This window comes from Lemur catta, chromosome 9, assembly GCF_020740605.2.
Source record: "Lemur catta isolate mLemCat1 chromosome 9, mLemCat1.pri, whole genome shotgun sequence".
Lineage (NCBI taxonomy): Eukaryota > Metazoa > Chordata > Mammalia > Primates > Lemuridae > Lemur > Lemur catta.
Window position 1 is genome coordinate 86,001,262 of NC_059136.1, and position 15,320 is coordinate 86,016,581.

The 15,320-nt window shown below is 39.1% G+C and overlaps 2 protein-coding genes across 6 annotated transcripts in view; one reads left to right on the top strand and one right to left on the bottom strand.

The window, feature by feature from the left end:
* Positions 1-7,810, top strand: part of PDE7A (phosphodiesterase 7A) — a 115,287-nt gene extending 107,477 nt beyond the window's left edge. For 2 of the 4 annotated variants that reach the window (XM_045560583.1, XM_045560585.1), the window contains exons 12-13: positions 187-267; positions 4,108-5,924. In XM_045560583.1, coding sequence (XP_045416539.1) covers positions 187-267; positions 4,108-4,313 — 287 coding nt within the window. In that variant the 3' untranslated portion in view covers positions 4,314-5,924. Of the gene's footprint in view, positions 1-186; positions 268-4,107; positions 5,925-7,006 lie in introns of those variants that run through there. The other 2 variants (XR_006737149.1, XR_006737150.1) reach the window with 2 other exon arrangements.
* A 4,435-nt stretch (positions 7,811-12,245) lies between these two features.
* The window catches only part of MTFR1 (mitochondrial fission regulator 1), a 50,455-nt gene continuing 47,380 nt past the window's right edge, over positions 12,246-15,320 (bottom strand). For both annotated transcript variants that reach the window (XM_045560586.1, XM_045560587.1), the window contains exons 7-8: positions 14,567-14,735; positions 12,246-13,606 (exon numbers count right to left, since the gene is read on the bottom strand). In XM_045560586.1, coding sequence (XP_045416542.1) covers positions 13,538-13,606; positions 14,567-14,735 — 238 coding nt within the window. In that variant the 3' untranslated portion in view covers positions 12,246-13,537. The remainder of the gene's footprint in view (positions 13,607-14,566; positions 14,736-15,320) is intronic.

Here is a 15,320-nt window from a genome sequence, read left to right on the forward strand (position 1 = left end):
TCAGCTTCGCAACCTTTTGCATGTGTAAATAACTTCAATTTTTAAAAAAACTAATTAAGAAGCTATTCTCTTGTGAGGATTAAGTATGTTTTTCCTAAGGAATTTACAGATACGATGAAGGCTTTAATTATATATTTAACCAATGTGTCTCATACTAATGGTTCTATCTCTTTTTTTAATTTACAGGAGATATAGAAAAAAAGTATCATTTGGGCGTGAGTCCACTTTGTGATCGTCAGACTGAATCTATTGCCAACATCCAGATTGGTAACTATATATGTTTAAATATAGCTGGTTAGGAAAATGCCACTGATTTTAATTTTGTCAAGAAGAGAAATATATTTGAAATAGAAAATATTAAAATTATACTCATTTCCATTTTTGAAAATAATTTAAGAAATTTTACCCTTGTTTTCTCTTATATAGCTCTTATAATTTACTTTCATTTGATCTTAGGTCGTAAAGAGTATAATTTTACAGAGTAGGCAGCAATAACTTTGTTTCTGTTCTAAAACTGAAAGAATACATTACTTGGCGATGTGGAAAGTTCTTCTGGCTAATTCTGGGACTGGCATTTTAAAATAGAAAAGTGACTCCCTGAGCGTGATGGTAACGTGTAGACCAGTTTCCACTACTGCTTCCTTTTCTGACTTTTTTATCATTGCCTGTTGCTTAGATCTAACCCTTTAGCGTCCTATGCAGGCCTCTTCTAATTAGGCCTCAAATTCTCTGCAACCATCTTCCCCCACCTTCCCCTTGATTTACCTATGGACAGCAACTTGGGACGCTTCAGTGTTCCCCAGATCTGTGCTGCTCCTTCGCTCTCTGTGCCTTGCCCGTCCTTCCTGTCTGCCTAATAGAGTCATTTTTCTTGAAGACCCAGCTCAAACATCCCCTTCTGCAGAGCTGCATTCCAATCACTTCAAGCAGAGTTAGTCACTCCTCTTCCGGATGCCAGAGCACTTGATACATATCTCTCATGGCCTTGCCTTGCCTTGCCTTTGGTTGGTATTCCTGAGGCATATGAGAGCTGCTTGTTGAGTGAACTAATAACTACAATGGAAAGCATAATGAAGAGCTCTGTGATTGAAGTTTGTGCAGCTTGTTGCAGAAGGGCATAGGTAGGATTGTGTGTGTTGGGGTTTGGGTATAAAGATGGGGAGAGGTAACTCAACAAGGAATCGAGGGAGGAATGTAATGTTGGTAGCTGGTGTTGAGTAGGGCCTTTGAGGATTAGGTTGAACATAGTGAAATGTGGACCCAAACTTCAGAAAGACACAGTTTCTAGAAATTCAGCAGATAACATAATACTCTGAAAGGAGGACCGTGCCGTGGGGTGAAAAATTCAGAAACATAATTCTTACATTGTGATGGCAAAGGGTCCTCATGTGGACGAAAGTGGGTGGTGACTGGTGTGACTGAGGAGGGACAGGCAGACGAGATGAAGACAAGCATGCAAAAGAGGGAGGCCCAGGCCTCGGAGTGTGCAGGGAGGCCAAATCTCAGCGCTGACACTGGCCAGAGATGCTGAGCTTAGCAGGATGTTTTTCTTTTGGGAGGGCAGTAAGACAATTAAACAGATCTGCTTTGTCTTGATTCTCAGGTAGAATAGTCTTCAAATGCAAAAGATGAAAAACTGGGCAAAAGAGAATCAAATTAGAAATAGGTGAATGGGTAGTCAGCTCACCCTAGCTATTTTAAATAAATGTCTTTTTGCCTGAGTAAAGAACTGTCTTGTTTAATGAGAGAACCTGCAAATGAGGTTTTAAAAAAATGCAATTTTTATAAGGGAACAGAAGCTAGATCCCTTAAACCGTTCCTCTCAAACTACCGATCTTGTCAGTGCTGAACAGAACTGGAGTGGGTTGTCAGAGGGACAGGGATAAGATAAATGATCGTGATAGTTGACATCTACTGACTCCTCACAACAGCCCAGGAGGCAACACTGTGCGTGTCCCCCTTTTTCAGATCCTTTGTCCACTTCACACTGTTAACAGATTCAGGTCTTTCTGACATCAAATCCCAGCCTCCTAACTACTACACTAAGTAGTGAATACTACTACCCAGCCTGGAGTCAGTAAGTCCAATTCATGTTTAATTAATACAATTCCCTCCTTTGATAGGAATACTAATCCTGTTGAATAAGAAAATCTAATGTAGTAGATAAGAGGAAGGCATTTGACCAGGCAGGCTGTGAAATCTGTGAGGAGAAAGTGGAGGCTTGGGGGGCTGGTACACTTACGTGGAGTCACAAATGGTCAAACAGCTGGGCTCGAGGTACTAATTAATAAAGTCCTGCCCTCCGAAAGTGAGGCTGTGTCCATGGCTCTGGCCTATTCATGTTTATCAGCTACTTAATTTAAGATCCAAAAGAAATTTTAGGTTAACATAGAGCTGGAAGTGATAGCTCATTTGTTGGATGTTACAGGCAGGATCCCCAAAGATGTCAACCAGCTGGAACAATGGGAGGAATGAAATAAGATGAAACATGTAAAACCTATGATAATAAGGCTCTGCATTTGGGTACAAAACTCCATCTTGCTCATGACTTAACCATGGCATTGCAGGAAAGACACGGCATTGGGTGGCTGGCTCAACATGACACTGTGGTGTGAGGGTGGTCGCCAAAAGCTGCCGTGTTCTTGGACTGTAGTCTGTTTGTTATCTCCTTTTCTTCACTAAAATATAAGCTCCTTGAGGGCAGGGGTCTAGTCTGTCTTACTCATTGCTTTTGCCCCAGACCCCTAGAACACTGCCTGGCACATAGTAGGCGCTCAGTTAATACGTGTGGAGAGAATGGACCAATGAAAAAAAGCAAGCCTTATTGCAGATATCATAATTCCTATTTCAGATACTACATTTATGTACACTTTAAAAAATTCGACCATCAGGCTGGGCACAGTGGCTCACACCTGCAATTCCAGTGCTTTGGGAGGCCGAGGCAAGGGGATTGTTGAGGCCAGGAGTTGGAGACCAGCCTGGACAATATAGCAAGACCCCCCCATCTCTACAAAAAACTTAAATATTAGGCAGGACATTGTGGTGCATACCTGTAGTCCCAGCTATTCAGGAGGCTGAGGCAGGAGCATTGCTTGAGCCCAGGAGTCTAAGGTTACAGTGAGTTATGATCAGGCCACTGTACTCCAGCCTGGATAACAGAGCAAGATCCTGTCTCTTAAAAAAAAAAAATTCAACCATTGGACATATATGACTTTCTTAATTAAAAGTAGTGGGTGCTAACTGCTTTAATTCCAGTGAGATTTTTATGTTGCCTAAATGTAACCTGTTTTGTGTGGTTCACACAGACTCTTGCTTCAAAGAACAAATGTTGCATATGAAGAAAATTTAAAAACTTACATGAGCAATGAATGATAGAATTTGAATGTGTATTTCCCCAGCCTTATTAGATCAAAATCTTGGGAAGATGTTACTCTCAATATACATTATGATTTGATTGATAAGCTATGTTGTGTGGGGCTTCTTTTGACCCTTTAAGTGTTTAAAAAAATAGGTCCCTAGTACACATTTGGTGTTCACGTTAATAATTTTTTAACTAACCTCACCTGTTATTTTTAGACTGATTCTTATCATGATTTTTAGCTTTATATATTCTGAGTTAAATAAAATGACCAATTGGAATCATGACCAGGTGTGAAGATTTCCATCCCTGAAGGGATAAAGCAATAAACCACCTGCAGCTCCACTTCAGCTGAGACTACAGCACCCAGTCCTGGAGGGGACGGCGTCTTAGTCTCCAGTTGTACTGGAACTGTCCCTCAAATTGTGTTATGCCCTGGTATCCTCTGAGTTGATGGGGCCACTGAGTTCGCTTAGGTGGAAGAATGTAGTTGTGGTGCTAAGGGGAATAGCCAGGAAAGAGATTTGATGTATTTGTTGGTTCGCCTTTACTTAAAGTTCCATTGAGTTACTTGAGCAATTGATTCTTCAAAGATATGTAAATGACACACGCGTGCACACACACATGAATCTTTTGAAAAATAAGATTTAGTGAATATTAGGACTAAAGAAGGTCAACACTGTATTAGATGTTTTAAAGATAAAATTTCAGCACATATGTTAATAACTTTCTTCTCTGATTTTCTCAAGGTTTTATGACGTACCTAGTGGAGCCCTTATTTACGGAATGGGCCAGGTTTTCAAACACGAGGCTGTCCCAGACAATGCTCGGGCATGTGGGGCTGAATAAGGCCAGCTGGAAGGGACTGCAGAGAGAACAGTCCAGCAGTGAGGACGCTGATGCTGCATTTGAACTGAACTCACAGTTATTACCTCAGGAAAATAGGTTATCATAACTCCCAGAACTAGTGGGACAAACTGCCTCCTGGAGGTTTTTAGAAATGTGAAATGGGGTTTTGAGGTGAGAGAACTTACTCTTGACTGCCAAGGTTTCCAAGTGAATGATGCCAGCCAGCATTATTTATTTCCAAGATTTCCTCTGTTGGATCATTTGAACCCACTTTTTAATTATAAGACCTGAACATATAGCAATATGCATTTGGCTTTTGTGTGAAACCTTGAATGTGCAAAGCCCGACAGGAGAGAACCCGAAAGGAGTAACAAAGGAAGTTTTGAGGTGTGCCACGTGTTTTTCAAAGCATCTATTCTTCAAACCGTGAAACTTGAACTGAATCTGTCAGCAGCAATCTCTTGGAATTTAACCAGTCTCATGCAACAATGTGTATCTTGTACCTTCCACTAAGTTCTCTTTGAGAAAACGGAAATGTGAAGTGCCCAGCCTCTGCTGCCTCTGGCAAGACTCAATGTTTACAAACCAACTCTGAAAATACTGGTTCTAAATTGCCTTGGAGCATGATTGTGAAGGAACCACTAAAAAAATTTAAAGATCAAACCTTAGACTGCAGCTCTTTCCCCCTGGTTTGCCTTTTTTCTTCTTTGGATGCCACCAAAGCCTCCCACTTGCTATAGTTTTATTTTGTGCACTGGAAACAGCATTTATGATAGAGTACCGCCAAGCTTTCACTCCAGTGCTGTTTGGCAATGCAATTCTTTTTTTTAACTATTAGTTTTTAATTTGGGGCGGGAGGGGAAGACACCAATGTCCTAGCTGTATTATGATTCTGCAGTGAAGACATTGCATGTTGTTTTCACTACTGTACACTTGACCTGCACATGCAAGAAAAAAGGTGGAATGTTTAAAACACCATAATCAGCTCAGGGTATTTGCCAATCTGAAATAAAGTGGGATGGGAAAGTGTGTCCTTCAGATCAAGGGTACTAAAGTCCCTTTCACTGCAGTGAGTGAGAGGTATGTTGCGTGTGAATGTATGGATGTGTGTTTGAGTGCATGTTTGTGCATGTATGACTGTGCATGTGTTATGTTTACCCATGTGGGAAATGATTTGAAATGTAAGCTTTTATTTATTATTTTAGAATGTGACATAATGAGCAGCCACACTTGGGGGAGGGAAAGGTAGGTAAGCTGTAACAGATTGCTCCAGTTGCCTTAAACTATGCACAAAGCTAAGTGACCAAACTTCTTGTTTTGATTTGAAAAAAGTGCATTGTTTTCTTGTCCCTCCCTTTGATGAAACGTTACCCTTTGATGGGCCTTTTGATGTGAACAGATGTTTTCTAGGACAAAATACAAGGACTAATTTTAAACTTAAAACATTCCACTTTTGTAATTTGTTTTAAATTGTTTTATGTACAGTAAGCACAACTGTAATCTAGTTTTAAGAGAAACCGGTGCTTTCTTTTAGTTCATTTGTATTTCCCTTGTTACTGTAAAAGACTGTTTATTAATTATGTTTACAGTTTGTTGCAACAGCCATTTTCTTGGGAGAAAGCTTGAGTGTAAAGCCATTTGTAAAAGGCTTTGCCATACTCATTTTAATATGTGCCTGTTGCTGTTAACTTTTGATGAATAAAAACCTATCTTTTCACATTTTTATCTTTGATATTTACCGTATAACTCAATCCTTTGGAAATCACAATGCTAAATTACAAGGAAATCAAAGTTAGCTTCTTGGCTCCTGCATTCACGCATCAGATGTTTGTTCAGCCAGAGCTTATCTACTATTGTCTGCACCTGAGGAGTGAGCGCACCAAGCTGAGCCCTGGTGCAGGTTTGCTCAGTCTTGACTAATCCAGGGTACAGGCCAGCTTGGAGCCAGGCCTTCTGCCTCCATAGCCTTTTGTTCCCACAGCTGGGAACTGACATCAGCAACTCTTGCAAGTACTAAAATGCTAGCTGTATTTATTTCTATCATTGGCCTTTTTAAAATAATAAGAAATGGCCACTTCTACTTGATTGATGTCAGTGTCAAGAAAGGTATCACTGTTCCTCTCCTGTATCTTCCCAGATCCAATTCAGTAGAAGGGATATAGCGTAAAATTTTAAGTCAGACATTACTGTCATTTGTATAGAAGAGTGATGTCCAATAGAAATATAATGCAAGCCACATAACTAATTTTCTAATAGCCACATAAAAAGGGAAAAGATGGAATTTAAATAACATTTTATTTATTGTAATATCTCCAAATATTTTATCATTTCAGCATGTAGTCATTATCAAAAACAATTATCAATGAGATGTTTTACATCCTTTTTTTTTTTTTTTTGGTACTGAGTCTTTGAAATCCAGTGTGTATTTTATACTTACAGCACATGTCAATTCAGACTAGCCATATTTCAGGTGCCCACTATTCATGTGGCTAGTGGCTACCATATTGGACAGTATGGATATAGAGGTCTAAGGGCAGTAGAGTGTTACCTGGGAAAAAGGTCAACTGGCCCCTTATTTGCGGTGGCACCACCTGGGCAAATTTGATGTACCCAGAGAGTCTGATAAGGATCCTTAAAAGCTCACAGACTCAGTTTGTCAGCATATAGAGAGTGGAACCATCTCATGGCAAACTCACATTAACCAAGCTCACAGTAACAGATATTTAAAAAAAAAAAAAACAGTGTCAATATTTTCATTTACAATAAGAAATGTAACTATCAATTACTCTCTCCCTTTAGGCAAATCTTCCTGGGAAGCCAAATTACGATCAGCTGTTTACTTGGTGAGCACGGATTCTGAGCAAGGGAAGCCAAGTTGCCTCATGCATCCATCTCCCTATCGGGATATACCTGCTGATATTCATGTTTGTGGACCAGGGTACCCTATTCCCCTGGAAGGTGCTAGAGATTCTCTGCCAGCAGTTGCTCCTGCACATCAGCTTCTGATTGGCACATCCATTAGATCCGCCATTACCCTCGCCCTTGTTTCAACTGAGCCCACCTAGACTCCATTCTCCCTGTGTATGATTGCTTACTTCTGCTCTGACCCATTGTTTGTCTTATCGTTTAATGCTCAAAGGATTATCTTATTTCTACATTCTCAGGGGAACACCTGGGTGTTGCTCTCGTTTCCTGCCTTCACAGATATTAATAATAAAACCATTGAAAATCTGTGTTTTGTTATGTATATGTGGGACTCTCCTTCTATAGCCCTACTTCTTAATATGACCTATATTCCTTGAACATTTATTTCTCTAGAAAAATTTGAGGAAACAGTTAAATATTTAGAAGATATTTTTTAAAAAGTAAATATTATGGACTAGAATGCAAAATTGACGTGAATTTTCAAGATAAAACCGGAGACTTCAAAGAATTGTTGAGCACGTAGCAGCCCTTTGGGTCTCTGCTCTAGGGGTAAAGGTCCTTGGAGAGAAAATTTTGACAAGCTCTAACTTAAAAAAAAGAAAAACAATTGGTTCCTGGTCAACATTTGTACTCACTATAAATGTGATGGTTTGTAATGATCCTCTTTGTATAAAATAAGTACAAATTGCATTTCATGTCCTTTGCAAACCTGGGAAAATCTATTTGTACCTGAGGTACAGGTTAGAGGTGCTAGTAATTTCATGAAGATTCCAAAAACAGTCTCTTTCCAAAATGCTTTCTTGGTTTTTATTGAGCTTTCTAGTTTCTTAAAACTTTTACATCAGGTTTCCAATGTTTTTGAGCATGTATATTTTAATGAATAATGTTTGAATCCCCTCCCAATCGGTATTTCCTGATTGAGGAAATACACAGTGACCAATAGCTAATATGAATTCACTGTTGCTTTTAAAGAAATGTGCATATCAATCACCATAGCATCAGCGTACATTTGAAGCATATACTAATACAGATATGTGCAAGATTAAGTCTGCAGTGTTCCTTGCTAAAGACCTGCAGGTGACTGTGTCATCTGGAAAGCCCCCAGGGGTCCATGGACTATAGGTGGGCCCACCACTACTTGGGGTAAGCTGATGGCCAGCTCGTAGCAGATCTCCATCTTCCTAGTTCCTGTGCTAAGCATAGGGTTTATGTCAATTGGGTCATCAATAAACATTTGTTGAAAAAATTTGGAATCGATATGTTCCCTTTATAGCTATCAATACATCACTAAGAGAAATTATATTGAAACCTGTCTATGCTGAAGTATGTGGTAAGCAATATCTGAGTTCCTGTTGTGTGCAGAGCATGGCATTGGATGTAATAAAAAGGGTATTAAAATGGCAAATGTTTGAGTAACAGAATAATGTGTGCAATGTGTTTGTCATATCACATGGCAGGTTTCCATATTGTACAAAATGAGTAATATGTTGGGTGGCTGTTTAGGAGAATGAATGGTTTAGTTAATGATGAAAATAAGACCATTTCTAGTTTTTTTTATTATTAATATCTATGAATGGTAAAAATCATTTAGCCTTCAAATTTGATTCTAAAATAGAGTTTTAAATGTTCAGTATGATACTTTTACTAAAATACTAAATTGTATCAATTATGTTTTTTAGTTTTATACCTATACTTTCTAAGTTGTCCTGAAACCCATCTTAAAGTCTGGTAGGATGGTAGGGGAAAGAGAGAAACCTCCCTATTTGTAATATTAGATTTCTTGCTGGCTATAATTTAAAACTGAGGCACTGAGACTTAACTGACTTACTGAGTCTTTCCACTGGTCCCATCATCGTCTTTAAGAAATTCTGTCTTATATTACAACACTTATTTTTAAGCTACGATTTATGAGATTTTTCTGAACATAGATTTGAAGTGTTTCTTTGGTTGAGCCATGTCCTGTAATCAGGAGACTAATGATTTCCCAAGTTAGTTTATCTTAGCTGCAATTAAGTTATAAAAGTTTATGTAAAGATAAGCTTTTTGAAGGAAATAATACAAAGGAATATACTTGTCTTAGTTCGCTCAAGCTGCTATAACAAAGTACTATAAACTGGGGACTTATAAACAACAGATATTTACTCCTCGCAGTTCTGGAGGCTGGCAGCCTGAGATCAGGGAGCCAGCGTGGTCCGGCTGTGGCGGGCATTGTCTTTACAGCTTGACAGACCTGGGTGTGGGTCCCTGGGCAAGTGGCCTGATCTTCTGAGTGGCTTCCTAACCTGTGAAATGTCTACCTCTTAAAGTAAAACTGTACACTGGCACATATTAAATGCTGAATCAAGGGTTGCTGTGAGTATTCTCCCTAATTCATTTTCACATAATCTCTGCTTTATATAAACTCCTCACGGATACAACTGTACCTCGTGACATCTTTATTTGAGCTCCTGCTAACTGCCTCACTCTGTGGAGGTTCCCTATTCAAATTCCTGGGGAAGAATCTGATTTGAACAGCTCACCAAGGCTGTGTCCTTGGTCACAGAGCAGGCTGTGCATTGCCAGGTGCTCCCTTGCAGAAGGGAAGGCAGGGTTGTTAAGGAGGGTCTGGATAGCCCAACCCCTGAGACCACTGCCCTGCATACTTCTCACTTCTCTACCCTTGTTGCTAACACCAGTATTTCAGAGTGACTTCCCAGCCACACTCTAGTCCTCATCCTTTTTCACCCTTAAAACATGTAGTTTCCACAACATAGTTCTCTAGAGAATATGCCTTCTTTCACCCTTTGTTAAAAAGCTTATCTGGCCAATGAAGAGGGATGGCCACCAGGCAACATTAACAGAGGGTTTTTTGTACCTTTGGTAAAAACCCTGTTAGGAAGAGTCTGGCCTTTTCCCCAAATTAAGGCTTTTCCAGCTGGAAAGAAAGAAATGAAGGACTTCCCTATGGTAGTTGTTTGGTGTGAAATGGGAGGTACTATTTGGGTTATCTTAACATTTACCTGCCTGAAACTATCTAAATTTCATGCTTACAGAAGCCCTCTGTGAGCTTCACAAGGGGCTGGAGAATCTACCAGAGAAGAAGAGTTGGAGAAGCCCCAGGTCTAGGAACATTAAGGCTTCTGGCACATAAGAAGTGGACTAAGGATAGTAGTCTGAGGGAAATGTGCACGAGTTCTGGGTCCTTGTACTTGGTTATGCTATTTTTATTGTCCTGTCTGTCCTCAAGAAAGAGCACTAAGACCAATGAGGAGCTAGCCTACTTACAAGGTTTACAAAGAAAGTCTAAGAAGGATCAACAGGTTCAACCGAGTAGCTCAGAGAATGATAAATCTCTAAGATGAGAAGAAAGAACATACAGGAACAGGATTCTAGGAATAGATGGAAGCTCATGAGAAATACTGTGATTGCAATGGGCATAACAATGATAATGTCTTAAACAATGTCTTACAACCAAGTGTCTCATTCTGCCTGGCAATCCCAGAGCTGACTTTGTTGGATGAACTGAAAATTTAAATGTCTATCTGCCAGATATTATCCCACAGAGAGAACTTCTATTTTTGAAGAACTTACCAGGACGATGGTTTTTCCAAAGTATTTGTTTCTACTAGTTATTACCCCATGACTTCTTCATTCCGAGACACAGATTCATAGGAATTCTTAATACAGCAGTAAGATAAGAAGGGCCTATGACTGGGGAAACGACCAGAACTACAGACTGCACATCCTACCCTCCGCTCCCAAGCCTGCACAAACAAGTGCATAGGATGACACCTTTTACAGGTGCCAGGGACCACAAGTTCTAGGAGAAATCATTCTATTGGAAACTACAGAGACTATTTGTAAAATAATGCAACAGTAAAAATGCTAACTTATTTAACAAGATCACATAAAGCTCCAAGTCCAGTGCTGTCTCTCATATTGTGTCTCTCTCTCTCTCTCTCTCTCTCTCTCTCTCTCTCTCTCTCTCTCTATATATATATATATATATATATAAAAATATATAAAGTAAGGGTCTCTGGGTTAGTCAGAATTCATAGTAGACAAAACATACCAAATTATTAACCTTTCTGAACCTCTAAAACATAAAGTGAGGGTCTCTGGGTTAGTCAGAACTCATAGTAGACAAAACATACCAAATTATTAACCTTTCTGAGCCTCAGCTATGAAATGTAGAGTTTAATTTTTTTAAGATCTACTAACTTTAGGTATTGCGATGGGTGAGACCAGAAACTGAGGTGAGTGTGAAAGAAGATGGGAAAACAGATTTCTCCAATCTCAGAAGTGGATTACGGACTTGAGAACCCTGAAACAACTTGGATACCTTATGCCTGCCCTCCTGTTTTAACGCTGAGATCCCTTTAAGAGAAAAAGTGGGCCGGGCTCGGTGGCTCACGCCTGTAATCCTAGCACTCTGGGAGGCCGAGGCTGGTGGATCCCTCGAGGTCAGGAGTTTGAGACCAGCCTGAGCAAGAGCGAGACCTCGTCTCTACTAAAAATAGAAACAAACTATCTGGCCAACTAAAAATATATATAGAAAAAATTAGCCGGGCATGGTGGCACATGCCTGTAGTCCCAGCTACTCGGGAGGCTGAGGCAGAAGGATTGCTTGAGCCCAGGAGTTTGAGGTTGCTGTGAGCTAGGCTGACGCCATGGCACTCACTCTAGCCCGGGCAACAAAGTGAGACTCTGTCTCAAAAAAAAAAAAAAAAAGAGAAAAAGTGAATGAGAGATGACGTAACTTATTTTAAGGAATATATTTCCTCTTGAAAAAAATGCAGAAGGAAATGACTCTGAAAAGCTACATGTACAATTTATAAAAGAATCTTAACCTATTGTAAAGAAAAATATATGTATTATAGGCACTATGGTCCAGGGAAAATAAAACAGTTTGCTTTATTTTAAAATAGTAACTTTTAAAATATTGGAGAACTGGCCAAAATTCAATACTGATACAAACAAATTTCTTAGGAGGTCAAAATATGTGTCAGGCAAATTTTCTGAATTTCTTGAAAGACAGAATTTTGAACCATATAAAACAATTAGAAACAATGAACATCAACATGTATAAAATAAGCCACAGTTCAAATTTAAGCTGAATAACCAAACCATCTAATTATCTCCAATAATTTTTAATATGTAGGCGAACGATGCACATATTTTCAATAACTTAAATGTGAATGTCTATCTACTCTTCCCATCTCTTAATCCTTCCAGGAAGTATAACTTTTTTTTTTACTAGATTTACATAAAAAAATCCAAATACTTACTCATGGTAAGATATTCTAACATTAACTATACTGAGTTTATCAGAAGTAGAAAATCATGAAGATCTGTCATGCATTTAAAAAATGATCACTTATAGCAAGTTCTCAGAAGACCTAGGTGAGAAAGGCAGTTCTCCACTTTCTAACAACACCTATGGTTTATACTGCATAATATAATTCAACAGAACAGCATTTTCACCAATTATAAACAACTTATAGGAAATTCATTCGCCTATTCAATGTTTCATTATAAAGTTAATATTTTGACCAATATTAAAAATTTTAAGTCTATTATGCTGACATTTTCAAAAGTATTAACTCAGCAACAAGTTATCTTTATGATGCCATTTATTAAACTGAAAGGAAAGAAGATGGTACATTCTGGGTTTTACTTAAAAAGGGATTTAATTCAATAATTAGTTCGTTACTACTTGAAAACTATACTTTCTTCCTCAGCAATGGATGGCAATGAGGTGAAAGCAGCTTTCCTGGTCCTCAACTTGCCTTTAATGGAAAGCATTACAGAATTTCAGCAGGGAACATTATCTGGTTCCCAGTCAAACCCCAGCTCCAAGAAAATGTGGGAGAGAATCTAAGATGTAAGTTCTGTTCAAGGCATGAAGAGTCCAATCTCAAATATTTCACTCCAACAACTTATGTTATACCAGCTGTTCCATCATTGAATACTAAATGATCATTGAAAACGAATGAAGATAACAGTACCCTCATCGCCATCATTCTCTACTAATTTTTACATGAACTGTTTTATATCCAAATATATGCATATAAAACCATTTGTACAGATAAATTAGTGTTAAGAATTAAAAATACGCAGTACCATCCACAAATGTCCTTCTATGTTCTGAAATCGATACGATTGTTTCAGACTGGAAACCTGAACACCCTGGCTACACACTAAAAACATGTCAGAACACCCATGCTGTGGAACTGACCATCTCATACAAGCAAAACCACACTTACAGTGCTTTCATTATTGCTTAATCCTATAATGAGGCTTAAAAAAGGAGACCACTGAATACTAAAGTCAAGTGTTTACTAAATAGTGTTGATTTCTACTAGCCAAATAGCCTTCTACAAACCAACAGCAGAACCAGGATAGTCTTTCTCAGCTCATTGTCTATTAGGAGTTTGAGACATTTTCAATTAAAGTCTTCATTTTTCCTGTAGACTTCAACATGTGTGGCCCAAACTAGAAAAAAAACAAAAGTATAAATAAAGATACTGGTTCATGTAACAGGAATGATATATCCCCCTCCCAATCATGGATCAGAGGGCTGAGTATGTTCTGCAGGAAAAACCAAGCAGCTACTGGTAATAATAAAACATTTATGATGTGACAGGTTGTTATAAACACAGGACATATCAACAGAATGAAACGAAAAGAGGTAGCCAAACTGCTTCCTAGAAAAGAAAACCACAATCATCTTGGCAATACCCTAGTTTTGTACAATTTTACTTCGCTTCAAAGGAAGAAATACAAAGTTTCCAATGTCTAAAGAGTTTCAAAGGTGCTAGAATTTCTAAGGTTATCTGCCTCTCTGGAAATACAAGCACATATCCCCCATGACAGTAATGTCAATTAAGGAAATGTATAAATTAGTATTTGAGGGCTTCTATGAAATCTACTCAGTTTCCACCTATGACATGATACACGTCCTCCAAGGCCCACATCAAATATCACCCTCTTCAGAAGACTCTCACAGGGTGCCCTGAGAGAAAATGATCTTGCTTTACTTTGAATTTCTGTATCACAAAATATACATTGCCCTAATATACAAATCTTATTATACTGAATTTTACTTCATTATGCTTAAATAACAATATAAGCCTGTATGGGAAATTTAACAGTGGAGATTGCTAAGCAGTGAGTTCAGGGGTTAACTTTTGTTATCTTCTTTATGCTCTTCTACAAGTTTCAAACTTCCAAATGAACAACTATTACTTTTATAGAGACAAATAAAAGTATACATGCTAAACAACGTCATCCTTTTCCCAGATAGCTGCAATCTACTTGTAGGTAGGGACTAAATCCTCTATCTCATCCTTTTAAGTCTTACAGAGGACACAGCTGAATGACTTGCAAAACATAGGTGCTCAGCAATGGGGTGAATAACCACGTAACAGGAAAGAAATCTGGGCTAATACTCACCAACAGTGTCTCTGAGGTGGCCTCTGATTCAGACTTTGAAACTCCTTTGTCAGTTTCATCTTGGTTATCATTTCGATACCGATAAGCAAATTTCTTTTTCAGAGCCTCTGCTATGAGGGCAGCAGGGTCAGTAGCATCCACTGGCTTGGGCTTTACATCTTGCTCTGACCTTAGATAAGTGAACAGAAAACAAGTGGACAGGTCAATATGCTGCCTTTCGCCCAACAGCACTCCTCTACCAGCATCACAACTACTCCAGCAGTGAGAGATTTAAGGCTCAATAAAAAAGCACATAAGAGTCCAATAAACAGCCACTTAATGTATCTCCAGAACACTGACTATGTGCTCCTTGCAGGCAATTAGGGTTCCATCCTCCACGCATGCCTAGTGAACCCTAACTGAGCACACAGCATAACTTAATTCAATAAATGACTGAGCAATCACAATAAAGACCAAATGAAAGGACTGATATTTAAATGAAATGGGGCCAGAAGAGATGGCTCACTCCTGCAATCCCAGCACCTTGGGAGGCTGAGGCGGGAGGATCGCTTAAAGCCAGGAGTTCAAGACCAGCCTGGGCAACATAGTGAGACCCATCTCTACCAAAAAAAACCCCCCCAAAATTAGCTGGGTGGTAGCACACCTGTAGTCCCAGCTACTCAGGAGGCTGAGATGGGAGGACTGCTCAAGCCCAGGAGTTCAAGGCCACAGTGAGCTATGCTTGCACCACTGCCCTCCAGCCTGGGCAACAGAG